This window comes from Lipophrys pholis (assembly GCF_963383615.2).
Source record: "Lipophrys pholis genome assembly, chromosome: 14".
Lineage (NCBI taxonomy): Eukaryota > Metazoa > Chordata > Actinopteri > Blenniiformes > Blenniidae > Lipophrys > Lipophrys pholis.
Genome location: NC_137633.1, coordinates 14,105,271 through 14,121,764, shown reverse-complemented (window position 1 = coordinate 14,121,764; position 16,494 = coordinate 14,105,271). Strand labels below are relative to the sequence as shown.

Sequence of the window (16,494 nt, the reverse complement as noted above, 5' to 3'; positions counted from 1 at the left end):
GGAGGAGGCCCCGACCCGGACACCATCTCTCTGGCCTCAGTCACGGCCGTCACCACCAATGTCTCAAATAAGAGGTAAGCATGTTTCTATTCTGCTCGTATCTCCGTTTGAAACATTTAAATTGTTAATCACGACGCCTCAATGTCTCACAGATCAAAGCCAGACATCAAAATGGAGCCGAGTTCAGGACGGCCAGTCGATTACCAAGTAAGGGATAGTTGTTACAGAGTGCAGAGGAGATGTATTTCCTCGGTCTGGTGTAAATCAGTGAGCCTCTTGAACACTGATGTCAATCAATCATTGGATTTCAGGTCAGTGTGACAGTGATTGAAGCCAGACAGCTGGTGGGATTGAACATGGATCCAATGGTCTCGGTAGAGATCGGGGAAGATAAAAAGTACACCTCAATGAAGGAATCCACCAACTGTCCGTACTACAATGAGGTGAATGACAACATTACAACAAATAATATCGACCAGAGATTAAATGTTGCTTCCTGAATGATCGATTCATAATCGATGGGGAAACTTGACCCTGGGTTTCTTCATGTAAACATTACAAAGCCTGATTACAACAACAAAACGTCCCAGCAAAAAGTACAAAAAATAAATCTATTTGTTAACTATTCATTTTCTTTTCTTTTCTTTTCCAGTATTTTGTGTTCGACTTCCACGTCCCTCCGGATGTCATGTTTGACAAAATCCTGAAGCTGTCTGTAAGTTTTGAACAATTCAACCAAGAACTGATATCAAGCCATCACTGGCCACTTGGCGAGTGTAGAAATGTATATTTCCTTTCATCAAATTTCAGGTGATTCACTCCAAAAATCTTCTCCGGAGTGGAACCCTGGTTGGCACTTTTAAGCTGGATGTTGGCACCATCTACTCTCAGCCGGGTAAACAATCGATCAGCATCGGCATTGTTATTATTACTCCACTGGATACAGCACCTACATTTTGGTCGTTGTCTTGCAGAGCATCAGTTTTATCACAAATGGGCTCTGCTGTCCGACCCCGACGACATCACCGCCGGGTGTAAGGGTTACATCAAATGTGATGTCGCTGTTGTGGCGAAAGGAGATACTATAAAAACTCCACACAAAGCAAATGAATCCGACGAAGACGACATAGAGGGGTGAATATAATTCAATGTGAAAACTCCAACACAGTTTGTTCATCACACTACAACTACTTAATCCATATTCCTTTAAAAAAAAATGTATTTAAAGCCCCCCCCAAAAAAAAAAGTTACGAAAGAAATGGTCCTCCTGTTTTAGGAATCTCCTGATACCAGAGGGAGTGCCTGCAGAGCGACAGTGGGCCCGTTACTACCTGAAGATCTACAGAGCTGAAGGACTCCCCAGAATGAACACCAGCATTATGGCTAATGTGAAAAAGGCCTTCATAGGAGAAAATAAAGACCTGATCGATCCGTATGTCCAAGTTCAGTTTGCAGGACAGAAGGTGACAGTTCAGCATTAAAGACAAATATTCGTTCTTCCTTCGTCTTTGTAGTGATTTCATCTTGAAACTGTCAAAATATGAATTTCACTCCCTTGTGTTTGTAATTTGTGATCTCAGGGGAAGACGTCCGTTCAGAAGAGCTGCTATGAGCCTATCTGGAACGAGCAGATTGTGTTCACCGAGATGTTCCCACCACTGTGCAAACGCATGAAGCTCCAGATCCGCGACTCGGACAAAGTGAATGATGTTGCTTTGGGAACACACTTCCTGGACCTCCGCAAGATTTCCAATGATGGGGACAAAGGTGACTTTTCGAATTTACTCTTGCACTGAATACCAGAACTGAAGGGGTGTGACATGAATGACACATAAAGGCAATGACTACTTTGTCTTCTTTTATTCAGGTTTCCTTCCCACACTTGGACCTGCTTGGGTCAACATGTATGGCTCCACTCGCACCTACACACTGATGGATGAGTACCAGGAGTTAAACGAAGGGCTGGGAGAGGGCGTGTCCTTCAGGGCCCGTTTACTCATCAGCCTGGGCGTAGAGATCCTGGACACCTCCTCACCTGATATTTCCTGCTCCACAGACGTGCAGATGGAGGGGGTACCCAATATCTCAGAGGTGGGTCCCTGGCTGGAGGAGCATCCATGCAGAATAAGCCAATTGTTTTGCCCCATTGACGGGTCATTGTGCTGCTCCAACTGTGAATTATTAATAGCCTTAATTTAGCCCCACTGCTACATTATTAACAGCTGTTTGCATTAATGCAGCTTCTTTTTGTCGGTGGACAGTGTAAGTCACACGGCAAATTCAACCCAGCCCCTCATGACACAGTGATAGCTGTCAATATTTGATGAAATAATTAAAGAGGAAAAAAGAGACAGAAGTTATTTTCACATTCTCACGCTTGCTTATACTTTTTTATTTTATTTTTTTTCCAACAGGCTGCTACTGGGAAAGTTGAGGAATTTTTCCTCTTTGGGGCTTTTCTAGAGGCGACAATGGTTGATAGAAAGATTGGCGATAAGCCAATCAACTTCGAAGTCACCATAGGTAACTTCCATTAGCCCAATTGAATTTCAGTTGTTGGCAGTAGGTTCAAACTAGCTGTGAATAAACCTTTTTTTTACAGTCACATAACTCGTATGATACCAAACAGTTGTAATGTAACTGAAGACGGATTTCCCCCCGCTGCCAGGTTACTACGGGAATGAGATTGATGGTGTTGCCAAACCAAAAACAAAGGGGAAGAAAAGAGGTGGTGACGGCGACGAGGAAGAAACAGAACTGATCCACAACTCCAGTGAGGAGGAGGTCGACGACGACGGAGACTTAACTTCAGTGGCAACTACTCCCCCGATGAAGCCTGTCATCACGGACCGGTCAGGGATTGCAGGAAAACCAATCTTACAAAATATCATGTTTGATTTATAATAATAATACATTTGAACTGGTTTTCGTTCTTTTTGTGTTCAAAAAAGACCATTGCTTTTTTACACATTCTGTTGTATTATTTTAATACTCAAAACTGAAATAATGATTTAATTTCACAGTAATTACTTCCACCTGCCATATTTTGAGAGAAAACCGTGTATTTACATCAAGAGCTGGTGGCAGGACCAGAGGAGGAGGCTGTACAACGCCAACATCATTGACAATATTGCTGATAAACTGGCAAGTCACATACTTTAGGAGATAATATCGGAATCAGTCAAACCAAAAAACTGTAGCAGAAGAATCGTCATGATTTTGCTTGTTCGATTGATTGCGTTTACAGGAAGACGGCCTGAACGATGTGCAGGAAATCATCAAAACAGAGAAAGCTTATCCCGAGCGCAGGCTCAGGGGAGTCCTGGAGGAGCTCAGCCAGGGATGCAGGTTGTTTTCACCAAAGTTTATGTATTTAATCAATCAAATTGAGCATCCAGTCTAACCAAGCTTTGAATATTTCAGTCAGTTTCTATCACTGGCAAACAAGGACCAGAATCAGTCGGGCAGGACCAAACTTGACAGGGAGAGACTGAAGCTGTGCTTGTCAGAAGTGGTATGATCATTACAAATCTGATTTTCAATCTACTTTTAAGTAGTTTTTTTATGTTTTGATCAACTTTGAAGTGCTCTCTGGTTTCAGGAGACCATAGGTCAGCAAGCGAAGGCCATGCGATCACAGGTGAAGAAAAGCACAGTGAGAGATAAACTCAAGCTGGCTCAGAACTTCCTCTCAAGGATGCGATTCCTGGCTGACGAAGTAAGAATCCCTTTAGTTTGTCACGCTTACGCCAAATCACTTAGCCATTCCGATGACGTGCCTGATGTGCAGATTTGATTTTGATTGCAGCCTCAGCACAGCGTTCCTGATGTTTTCATATGGATGATAAGCAATGGAAAGCGTGTTGCTTATGCGCGCGTCCCTTCCAAAGACATCCTGTTTTCCGGTACAGATGAGGAGAGGGGAAAGGACTGTGGCAAAGTCAAAACCATCTTTCTCAGGGTAAGGCACACAAGTACTGAAAACAGGTTACAATGTTGACGTGCAACAGTTTTCAAAGACACCTCAGACTTAATAAAGCCTAGGACAAAGTTTTAGGTTTGACCTTAACACCCATTCGTCATGATCTGAAAGAACACACATTAGTCCATTAACATGTTGTTATATATTTATTTAATTGCTGTACAGCAATAATAGGACGATGTTGATTGATATTTTTTACTCCAATAAAGATCCCTGGTAAGAAAGGCTTCGGGCCTGCTGGTTGGACAGTGCAGTCCAAGATAGAGATTTATCTGTGGCTGGGTCTGAATAAGCAGCGCAAAGACTACTTGAATGGCCTACCCAATGGATTTGAGGAAAATAGGCTATCCAAAGGACCTGGGCTCCCGATGAGTCCTCCCATCAGCCTCACCTACATGAGTACGTCGACCACCCCGTTCAACATTTCATAAATATGCTTATTTTATACACTTTTTTTAATGAATGAGATATATAGCATTTTAAGATTTGACAAAATATTAGATTTTTACAACATCTATCAAATGCAAATGACATATTATTAATGGTCTTTGTAGTGAAACAGATCTTCCAGCTGAGGGTCCACATGTACCAGGCCCGTAGCCTGTTTGCAGCTGACAGCACAGGCCTCTCAGATCCCTTTGCAAGAGTGTTCTTCTCAACGCAAAGCCAAGTCACTGAGGTGAGTGTGCACCAGAAGCTCTGCTCTGGTTAAAGGATACTGGATTGTTCTGAATGTTTTGCACTCCTCTTGCAGGTGCTGGCTGAGACTCTCTGTCCAACCTGGGACCAGCTGCTGGTTTTTGAGAATGTGGAGTTGTTTGGAGAGGCCAGTGAACTGAGAGACGACCCTCCTATTATAGTCATTGAACTCTATGATCAAGACACTGTGGTGAGGGTTGTTTCGCAATAAACGCGTCTCCCCGATTCCATTTGTGAAATCCTGCCCTAACATAGCGCAAATTACCAGACAGCAACTTTCTTATCTGCTTCATCTTTGTCAGACACATAATTCAACAGTTTCTGTCTTTCACTTGAAATATGAGACTGAACATGTCAATTCCAGCGAACACCAGCATGTGATATACCCTTAATACTGCCGTTTCCGATTACATTTGACCTCATATCAATCGTATTTGTATTCATGTGTTTGTTAACTGACCATTTTATATTTGCTCCTGACAATAACACCATTGTTTGGGATGACCCTTTGGATAAGTAGAGTGTGGATTGAGTTGTTGTACTGTAGCAGCACTGTAATGTGTGCAAAGTAGACTGTTTTAAAAGGCATGCAAGAGGAATAAGACATTTCCACAAGCATGAATGGAAGGACCCTTGATCAACTTGTCCCTGTTGCATTCCTTTGCCTGAAAGTTTGTGAGTTTTTTTTGTATGTGACCAACAGGAATTTGGAATCTTTATAACCACTAACTGCAAGAAAGATTAAGTTGTACACCTTTTGGTCATTTAATGATCTTTCATGATCTGTTTTGCAGTTCACTGGTTAATTCAGGGATGTTGCTTTTGTTATTTTTCTTGTGGGCTCTTTTATTCATGGTGCTTTTCTTTAAGTCTGTCTGGAAACATGTGCAGCTTGAGCCATGTTTCTTCCTCCTAAGAGGAGAAATTACTGATTATATTATATTCCATCTTCTATAATCATCTCTCTAAATGAACTCATTGCTTTTTTTTTTCTTTTAAGTGATATCTTAGGTAGGCATATTCAAATGAAATTTCATGTTTCATTGTGTGTCCAGGGTAAAGCTGACTTCATGGGCAGAACTTTTGCTAAGCCCGTGGTCAAGATGGCGGATGAGCACTACGGCCCTCCGCGCTTTCCTCCCCAGCTGGAGTACTACCAGATCTACCGCGGGAACTGCACCGCGGGGGAAATGCTGGCAGCCTTTGAACTGCTGCAGGTCAACTTACCAGAGTGTTAAACTGTCCACTTATGAGCTTCCAATCCCAATTATTGCTCATAGTGCTTCCTTGTGCGCTCTCTTAGATCGGTCCCAACGGAAAAGCTGATCTTCCTCCCATAGACGGTCCAACAGATATGGACCGTGGCCCCATCCTGCCTGTACCACTCGGGATCAGACCAGTGCTCAGCAAGTACAGGATTGAGGTGAAGACTTCAGCTTAAAACAAAAGTTCAATGTAATGTAGAAAAGGAAACGCGCCATGATGGTGAATCGGGATAATGATAATGCTATGAGGGCATCCAGATTTGAGTCCTCGGTGTGGCAGTGGCATAAAACAACTGAACAATTCTATGGCTCTAAGTTGCACTGATTTAATCTATGACAGAAATTGAATTGATGGCACGAAATTGAATGAAGGTGTGTGAGAATTTAGCTGTCTTTCGTTTGATTATAATTGTGATCTTTGCTCCCCTTTAGCTTTTGTCCACCTGAAAACAAAGCTTATAAGATCGATGGATGGATGGAACATAAATCACTCATACATTCACGTACAATTCTTTTCTTTTAGGTTTTGTTCTGGGCTTGAGGGACCTGAAGAGGGTGAATCTTGCACAGGTCGATCGGCCTCGTGTGGACATCGAATGTGCCGGAAAGGGAGTTCAGTCCGCGCTCATCCCCAACTACAAGAAAAATCCCAACTTCAGCACTCTTGTCAAGTGGTTTGAAGTGGTACAGTCTTTATTACGTTTAGACGGTTTAGACAGTTACCTGCTGCATACTGCTTAGGAAGGCTGAAGTTGATATTTTTTGCCTCAGGACTTGCCTGAAAATGAGTTGCTTCACCCGCCGCTGAACATCCGTGTGGTGGACTGCAGAGCTTTTGGCCGCTACACTTTGGTGGGCTCCATTGCTGTGACCAGCCTGCGCAAGTTCATCTACAGAGGAGCCGACAAGCAGGCCAACAACTTCTCCAATACAGGTATGAATGATTGGACTTGGGTGCAAATGGAATAAATGGGGGGGGGGGGGGGGGGGGGGGGGGGGGGGCAACTCTTGTAAAAATGGAGCAGCCCAATAGGCGCTCACTGGTACTTATAGTGTCTGTTTCTGTAAAGATAGCACATTCACATCATCTGTTTATCTTTCAGAGGAAATTATTGTTGTCAGCTTGGATACTGAGCCTGCTTATAAGAAGATGGAAACTGTGGTCAAAACTAGACTCCGTAAGTATTCCTCTTGAATATTAGATTTACTCCCATTTGTTTTTTAAATGATCCAAAATTCTTAGCTATCAGCTTAGAAAATCCATTATAAACTTTATCTGAGATAATTAGTATTTATAATTTCTTCTAACAAATATTCACACCCTTTCACTTTTTGCTTTCTGTCGTCCATGTTTAGTGCTCTGACGCTGTGGTCAAAGTTGAGGTAGGTCAGACACTGTGGTTCTTTAAACATTTGCATTTTTAACAAAATCAAGAAGTCCATACTAAAGACATCTGTAATGTTAAAAAAAACAAAAAAAATACCAGGATGACGATAAGGATGGAAAGGGGAAAAAGAAGAAGAGGAAGAAGGGGGACGAGCCTGAGGAGGAAGAACTTGATGAAAGCATGTTGGACTGGTGGTCCAAATACTTTGCCTCCATTGAAACTCTGACAGAAGTGAGTAACGTGAGGCTCATGAGAAACATCAACTAAATGAAATTTTAGCAAGAAAAATAAGTTTTATCGAGTGTAGAGAGACACGTAATGACATATTTAGTTATACTTTATGAGCTTAGGTTGTACTCTTGTGGAAAGTAAGGTATCTTGTGTTTTTCTTTCCGAGTACAGTTGAGAAATAAGCTTCTACTTGTGCAGGCACTCAAGGCTCAAGAGGCAGCTCTGTCAGATTCAGAGGACAAAGATGATATGGACATTGCGGATGGCGGAGGTAAAGCCAAAGAGTCATTTTAGGGTTTTTATTCACAGCAATACACGTTTATTTAGTTTTTCCTCCATCTGCTTCAGTCTTCACATAAAGGAAAATGTTTCTGCAGTTGTTTTGTTTATTGTTTTCTGAACTCTACAAAATTTTAAACGTTTATAAGTCTTTGTTGCTATTTATTAACACAATGGAAACAGAATAAACTCCCGAAAACCACAAGGCTATGATTACATTTTGACATGAAAGGCTTTACAGAATTCCCATCAATAATTGAAAAAAAAACAGTTTATTGTTGTATATGCATGCACTATTATCATTTATAAAGTTACTAACTCTTTTGTTTTCTCCTACAGTGCATTAATGAACCTCGTAGTGCCTTCGTAGTCCAGAATGCCTCCATGTAGATGCTGACATGAATCCAAATTTCCCTTTGTGGGACAAGTACTTTTTTCTCTCCCATACATGCATATCAGCTGTATGCTGGCCATGAAAGTTGTCATTAACAATTTAGTGAATCAAGATACAAAATGAATGTACATTAATGAAGCATGAAGCTTTTCTCTTTTTTTTTTTTTTAGCTTTTTAAAGGCTACATACCTGCCTGGGGGGATCACACAATCAAGTATCTCCACTGAGCTGTATACTTCAGTAGTATACAATTCAATGGCATGCTTGCTGTATACAGCAAATGGTTTTGGCAACTTTCATGTGGAATTCATGTCTCGAGTGGTCTGCTCCTTCGCCCCCCCCCCCCCCCCCCCCCCCCTTCCCTGTTTTCCCTCTGTGCTCTGTTCTCGCCGCTAACCTGTACTCAGATATCAAACCTGATGACTCTCCTGTGAAAGGCACCAAGAGAGGGAAAGGAAAGAAGGAGAAGAAGAGGCCGGCGGCTGATCCGTTTGAAAAGAGAAAGCCAAAACTGGATGAGCTGAAGGTATCAGCTTAATTCAGAGCTCTGTTATACAGTTTTACATGTGCACTTGTTGGTTGAAAAAAAACTAAATAAAGTTCTTGTGTGTTCGCAAACCAGGTGTATCCCAAGGAGCTAGAGAGCGAATTCGATAACTTTGAGGACTGGCTGCACAGCTTTAACCTGTTCAGGGGGAAAGGTGGCGATGATGATGACCAAAATGTATTGGATGAAGACAGGATTGTTGGAAAATTCAAAGTAAGCTCAATGAAACAATCAAGATCATCATTCATAGACAATAAAGATGCTGATACCCTTTCCTTGGTTTACTTTAGGGTTCATTGTGCATGTACAAAGTGTCAGACGACATGGCCAGAGACATGAGCTTCGACTCCAACATGGGAATGTTTCAGAACATCCCTCACAACGATCCCATCAACGTCCTCGTCCGCATCTATGTCATCAGGGTAAGCCGCGTGTTCCTGCATTAAAATGTTAAGGACCTGTTTGTGTAACACGATCCTCCTGGAAGTCCATGTATTATTATCACTTTCTCATTGAATGTATGCTGGGTTGTTTTTTTTTGATAGGCGACCGATCTGCATCCGGCGGACATAAATGGGAAAGCCGACCCCTACATTGCAATCAAACTTGGAAAATCAGAGATCAAGGACAAAGAGAACTACATCTCAAAACAGCTGAATCCCCTGTTTGGCAAGTAAGGAGAAATACCGAATTTCATATTAATTCCTATGAGTTTTCCAACTTTTTCAAACTTTATAGGAATAAATCTTTTTGGATGTTTTCAGATCTTTCGACGTGGAGGCCACGTTCCCAATGGATTCAACACTAACGGTGTCAATTTACGATTGGGATTTGGTGGGGACTGATGATCTGATTGGAGAAACCAAACTTGATCTCGAGAACCGCTTCTACAGCAAACACAGAGCCACATGTGGAATCACACGCTCCTACGCCATGTAAGCATCACAGACTGAAGTAGTATGATGAAGATTGTAGCCGCACTAGACTAACAGCATGTTTTTCTTTCAATCGGAAACTACATTACATACTCAGAGGTCCTGGAACACGCTCTCCATGCATTTGAAATTGTAGAGTTGCCGTCACGTGTTTGCATAGAATATTTACATAGTGTATTATCTCAGAGTTTAAGGTCGCTTTATTGTATGGGGTCTTTCCTTCAGCCATGGTTACAATGTGTGGCGAGACCCGATGAAACCCACACAGATCCTGGCTAAGCTGTGTAAGGATGGCAAACTGGATGGACCCCACTACGGCCCTGGAGGAAGGGTGAAGGTGGAGAACCGTGTCTTCATGGCCCCAACAGAGATAGAAGATGAAAATGGTAATTTATGAATTTTTAATTTTTTTTCCCCTTCCATTCCAATGAGCCAGTTGTTTATGAGAAAACTACTTCCCCTGCCTGGTGCAAGCAACTCGATTTTGTCGCGTGTTTGTCAGGTTTGAAGAAGCAGACGGACGACCACCTCGCTCTGACTGTGCTGAATCACTGGGAGGAGATTCCACGTGTCGGCTGCAAGCTGGTTCCCGAACATGTGGAGACCAGACCACTGCTGCACCCTGACAAACCAGGAATTGAACAAGTACGTGGAACTATTATTGTACATGTCTCTCTGGTCATGATGATATCTTGCATGGTTGCATATTGAAAGGCTATATTTTCTTATTTTCTCATTGCACATAGGGAAGAATTGAGCTGTGGGTGGATATGTTCCCTAAAGATATGACTGCACCTGGTCCTGCACTCGACATTTCACCGAGGAAACCTAAGAAGTATGCAAATTTCTATATTAGCAGCCAAAAAAAAATCTAACAAATTATTAACAAAAATTTAAGCAGAATTTAATATAAAGTAGTCAAATGGTTTATTGTGTTATTTTTGCCCGTGTGTAGGTTTGAACTGAGGGTGATCATCTGGAACACAGATGAAGTCGTTTTAGAGGACGATGATATATTTACTGGTGAAAAATCCAGTGACATATTTGTGCGAGGGTAAATATGAGCGCCATCTTTTTTCACAGTTTGGATATTCTCCCACTTTGTGTGTGTGTTTGTTTTCTCCAGGTACTCTGATTTCTTCCCACAATCCAACACTTGTTTCCAGTTAACGAGTTGATCTCAAGTCTTTAAAAGATCCTAACAGGTTCTGAGTTTTTCCTGATTCATAATGTCCCCCACGTGACAGATGGTTAAAAGGACAACAGGAGGACAAACAGGACACTGATGTCCATTACCACTCCATCACCGGAGAGGGCAACTTCAACTGGCGCTTCGTCTACCCCTTCGATTATCTCATGGCGGAGGAAAAGATTGTCATCTCGAAAAAAGAGTCCATGTTCGCCTGGGATGAGACCGAGTACAAGATCCCTGCTCGGCTCAACCTCCAAGTGTGGGATGCTGATCATTTCTCTGCAGACGATTTCCTCGGTATTATTGTCCATCTTTTACCATTTCACAATGTACAGACTAGATTTCTGAAGGTTTAAAAAAAACAAAAAACGGATGAAGTTTTTTGAAACAGTATTTATTTATTTATTTTTAAATTGCCCACTTTTTGTCCGGTTTTTTTTGTTTGCTCTTTAGTACAACCTTAACTGCATTTCACTTCAGTTCTAAAATGTCTCCACAGGTGCAATTGAGCTCGATCTGAACCGCTTCCCACGTGGTGCAAAGACGTCCAAGCAGTGCACCATTGAGATGGTGACAAACGAAGCGGAGATGCCCACGGTCTCTATCTTCAAACAGAAGAGAATCAAAGGGTGGTGGCCATTTGTAGCCAGAAATGAAGAAGATGAGTTTGAGCTCACGGTGGGTCATAATCTGCACCTTCAACTCAAGCCAGCACCCAGTGATTATAATTGTCACTGATATACAGGCGCAAAGCAGATAGGATTTGCTCTATTCTCATCACCTCCTTAGTTATATATCACTTGTTTATGCTTGATTGATTTTAAAAAAAAATTCCGGTTATTTGCCGGTATTTATACTGTTTAAAGCGAGCAGTTTTATGGATTTTGTCTTTTGGGGAGCCCCTGTGGAACCCTCTTCTTCCATTTGGCGAGTTTCCACAGAAGGCCCATTGTTAACAATTGCCAATATGCAATCCCCGAGTTCTTGTAATTTGACACTACCCTCCTCCTTTTGCCAGGTACAAAAGGGTTCACCACAGTCTAGAACTCCAGCTCTGACACATTCGAGAGCTTTGACAAAGTCTAGAACTCTGGCACCTTCTGGAACTCCCCCACAGCGTTGAACTCGCACACATTTCAGAACTATCTGTTCATCTCTTTAACACCCATATTGAAACCCATTTCAAAAACCCATTTTTTCCAAATGACCATTTCCGATGAAAGCCTCTCTGTTGAATGTCACCGACATGAATCCCAAACTGAGTGTAAGTTGACTCCAGCCTCCTCATATTGCCTCGACGCCTGGAAAAGATGCGTGTGTACAAAAGTCCATCAGCTCCATTGCATTGTGTCGACAACTCAGGATAAGAATATTAGAGCCTCTCACAGAGAGAGAGAGACTCTTGGTCAAATGCAGTCGGATGTCGCTTCACCTGCTGATTGAGAGGATTTATTTTGTTTTTATAGGGGAAGGTTGAAGCCGAGCTGCACCTTCTGACAGGAGAGGAGGCAGAGAAAAGCCCAGTGGGTGAAGGACGAAATGAACCAGAGCCTCTGGAGAAACCCAAGTACGAAGAAAGCTTTCTCGTCACCCAACAGACTACTCTTTCAGTCTTATTTTTTCTCATTGTCCAGTTTATTCTTGGCTTATATTGGTGCTCCTCCAGTATACACCGAAAGCACAGATACTACTTTTTAGGTGCACTCAAACATAACCCTGTGGAACCGTTGGCAGCCCAGTCTGACTCAACAAAAGTAGCTTAACAGTGATTTAAAAAGTTCCAATAAATAAAATACTAAATGAAATGATAAATCTGATAAAAAAAAGAAAGAAAAAAGAATTGTCTTAAACCAACTAAAAAAGCATAAACACTAATAAATGTGCATAAACAAAAAATTTAAAAAAGTAGTGAAAGAAATTGGATGAATTGGGGAGAAACATTTCTATGAATTTACTTCAGCCAAGTTCTGGACTCGATCTTCTTTCTTTAAATGGTAAGTTGCTCTTTCTTTGTAACTTTTGTTTATTTCTACCTAGAAGCATCTCCTGAAGATACTGTGAGCTTTTCTCTCAACCTGACTTTATCATTGTTTCAGTAATGTCAGCTACAATTCCATTTAAAGTTGACGTGGGTGAAAAAACTAAGAACAGAATGGTCCAGGGCACTCGAAGTCTGTATTACTGAACGTACACATTTCTGTCCCTCCAGCCGTCCAGACACCAGCCTTCTGTGGTTCCTCACTCCCCTCAAAGCCATAAAGCACTTGGTCTGCACCCAGTACAAGTGGCTGGCCATCAAGATTGTCACTGCACTCGTGGTGCTGGCTATGCTGGCTCTTTTCCTCTACAGCATGCCTGGTTACATGGTCAAGAAAATGCTGGGAGCTTGAGATGTTGCTCAAACACTTCTGCGGAAGGTTCCAGCAGTTTCACTAACCAAATGACTTCTCTCTCTCTCTCATTGTCTCTTTGTGTTTCATACCTTTTTTCTAACCTTTCTCCTCAGTCATAGCTTAATTAAAACAATGTGATCAAATCAAAATCTAATGCAAAATCACCGTGCATCGCATATACATTCTGTCAAGTGACAAAAGAGTATATTTTAATGTATTTAACGATCACTTTTACACATTTTGCTTCGTCTTAGTGGCCAAAAAAATATGTGGGTGCATAACTGCAAAATAAAACACAAGATCCTTCTACAAGAAAAGAACCACAGTTTTTAAATGCAGAGGAGAAAATACATTAAACTCGCTGCCGCTCAGATAAAACCCAGAAGTTAGAAGACTCTTCGGATTTGAAACTAAATTCAAACAGGCATATCAATTACCTGAACTGTGGATGGAGATTTTCTAATGAGGCAAGATACATATACTTCAATAACAATTATGAAAAATAAAAAGGCAGTTCTTCATACAGAGTGGTAGATGTGATTTTAATGTGCAAGTAAGCACAATTAGGTTTTTTTCTTAAATACACTAACATCCTATTGACTATTCATAAAAGCACAGACACAGGAGCACCTAGAAATCACACATGTATATTATATTTAGTGTTTCAAAAGATCAAGAGAAAAAAACATAAATAAATACGAGCACGCACAGGCAGAAATCCCCTCAGTAAAGAGTTTTACAATAAATCCATCTATCATTCTACTAAATCCACTCCAAGGTTGGCAGAGTACACCTTGAACAGATCATCCCTTCAACTTCATTCACTGGCCACATATGACATCAAATACAATACCGCATTGTGCTCACACTGACTTCCTCCATTGGAGTTAGTATATAGAGTGGTGATCTGATCAAGGGCCACATTGTGGCAATTATTTTTCGTACAGGCAAATCATTCCCTGTACGAAAAAAATCTTTATGAACTAAATTTGTATTACTTACAGCTTTGATGGTTTAGAAAGCAATGCATCTAAAACTGTGAATATTGATAAAAAGTTATTTGATTTGACCAATTTACACTCATATAAACCAAATGTGTAAATAAACTTTAATTGTGATAATTATGGACTCTAATTAATTGATAAACAAATGTTTTATTATACACACACACATGCTTCAGATATTACACTTTAAATGCAGTCAACCTAAACATTGAAATTTACTAGACATTCCAGATGAAACAATATTTTTCATTCTAATACTTCAGATGCACCTTTATTTACATTTTTCTTTAAATGAGCTAATACCCACAATTTCTATGCATTATTAAAACACCCGATTCAGTAAAACTTCCTACTCGTCCTTACATCTTCTCTATATATCTTCATGAGCAATATTCAGCATCAAATCGTAGCCTGTGGCATAAACACAGATAAAAGTTCTTCATACGATATTTTCATCACCATGAAAAACAGACCCTGATGCGGGGGGTAAGCAGGTCTTACCTCAGGATGTCGCTCATAACTTTTTCAGCACAAGTTATGCTTTGGTTTTGCCTTCTTTAACATGTCCTACGTCTCTGTACTTCACCAGTCGCCCGGACGTTGCCCTCCTCTGGTTCCTCATCCCATTCAAAGCTGCAAAGCACCTGATTTGTGACCAGTACAGGTGGCTGACCATCAAGATCCTGGCTGCTCTCCTGCTGCTGGCCATCCTGGGTCTGTTCATATACAACATGCCCGGATACATGGTGAAGAAAATGCTGGGGGCATAAAAGGAACAGCAGCAAAAGAGGTTTTCACTTTTTCAAAGGGTGTGCCTCCACTCGTACTTTGTATTGTTTTTTTGTTTTTTTGGGGTGAGTGTTTTATCACTTGTTCATAAGATATGATTGATACAATAGCACTTTTACCGGGAGCAGTGCTAATACTACATACTGAGTGTATTCATTCCTTGTGATTAATGTATACAAATCGCATTGTGTCTGTTTGGGCAGCTGCAAAGTTTCCTCGATTCTTGGTGATTCTTTTTTCTATAATCCTATTACCGCTCGACATTATGAAAAGAAATGAGCAATAAATAGGCACATTTAGCAATTTTGGGGTTGTGTTTGAATTCAGGTTTTCTTGCTTCTGTGTCTGTGTATGATATTTCATATTTGTGAATAAACAACCTCTGAAATGTTCTGTTTTCTGGTGATTGTGTACTGTATTTTGGACATGAAAATCTCTGCTTGGTATGTATGACCAAATATTGAATCATTATCCATGAATATCTAAAGTAAATATCGCTTTTATAAGTAAATCAACCTTTTTTTTGCTTTGTATTGCTTAACTAACACACTGTTTGCGTCTCTGAATCCCACCAGCCGTCCAGACATTGCCCTACTCTGGTTCCTCATCCCCTTCAAAGCTGTAAAACACCTGATGTGTGACCAGTACAGGTGGCTGACCATCAAGCTCCTCGCTGCTCTCCTGCTGCTCGCCATCTTGGGTCTTTTCCTGTACAACATGCCGGGATACATGGTGAAGAAAATGCTGGGGGCTTGAGCGATCTGCTGTTTTACACTGTAAAGAAGTGATTCCACTCATGTGTTTGAACGTGTTTATGGCATGAAGATTTAGATCTTTAACATGTAGGATATATACAAGAATGCAAAACCCTTTTCTTAGACATGTGATGATGAGAAATGTATTGTCGGAAAAACCTAATCCTAGAAAAACTTCCATAACTTCACAGAGGCTGTTACTTTGATTTTGGCGAAAATAGCTTTGTTGTTGTGGTAGAACCTGGTGATGTTTATAATACAGTTTACACCGGCCGTACTTAGCCTGTGCATCAGAGCAACACAGTTTTAACAGTTCTTTTTTTAAGTTTCTTTTTAAGCACAGCTACTATTACTGTATTTGCTTGATGCTTTTCTGGAAAGTGGAAACATTGGGAGAGTTGCAAGGCTGCTTTCTCTCTCCACAATGTTCACCAAGTGGACTGTTAGCATTAGCACTAGATGAAGCTCTTATTTCTACTAAAAAGGAGGTGATGATTGTTTTCTAACGTTCTGATAAATCGAAGAAGAACACTCATTAACCTTGAAACTGACACAGCTGTTATGATAACTAATAGAAAGATCAGTAACACAAATGTTTGACATTAGCAGCTACAAACATTATCGTACCTGCCTGCATCTAG

General features: G+C 41.0%; 1 protein-coding gene across 1 annotated transcript; it reads left to right on the top strand.

Annotated features, from left to right (window-relative positions):
- Positions 1-171: 171 nt before the first annotated feature.
- LOC308120375 (otoferlin-like) lies at positions 172-15,854 on the top strand (the record flags this gene model as incomplete). The annotated part of the gene is given in 41 exon segments (XM_080480973.1): positions 172-207; positions 312-443; positions 653-715; positions 811-895; positions 975-1,134; positions 1,277-1,463; positions 1,581-1,767; positions 1,868-2,091; positions 2,415-2,523; positions 2,669-2,852; positions 3,024-3,144; positions 3,248-3,348; positions 3,424-3,514; positions 3,602-3,718; positions 3,809-3,961; positions 4,192-4,381; positions 4,537-4,661; positions 4,737-4,871; positions 5,737-5,898; positions 5,985-6,104; positions 6,470-6,479; positions 6,482-6,630; positions 6,718-6,880; positions 7,050-7,111; positions 7,113-7,124; positions 7,303-7,329; positions 7,434-7,565; positions 7,764-7,836; positions 8,646-8,764; positions 8,861-8,998; positions 9,076-9,207; positions 9,331-9,458; positions 9,550-9,720; positions 9,946-10,106; positions 10,223-10,365; positions 10,467-10,555; positions 10,676-10,774; positions 10,968-11,209; positions 11,412-11,590; positions 12,379-12,479; positions 15,674-15,854. Coding segments are annotated over 41 exon segments (5,193 nt in total).
- Between the last annotated feature and the right edge of the window lie 640 nt (positions 15,855-16,494).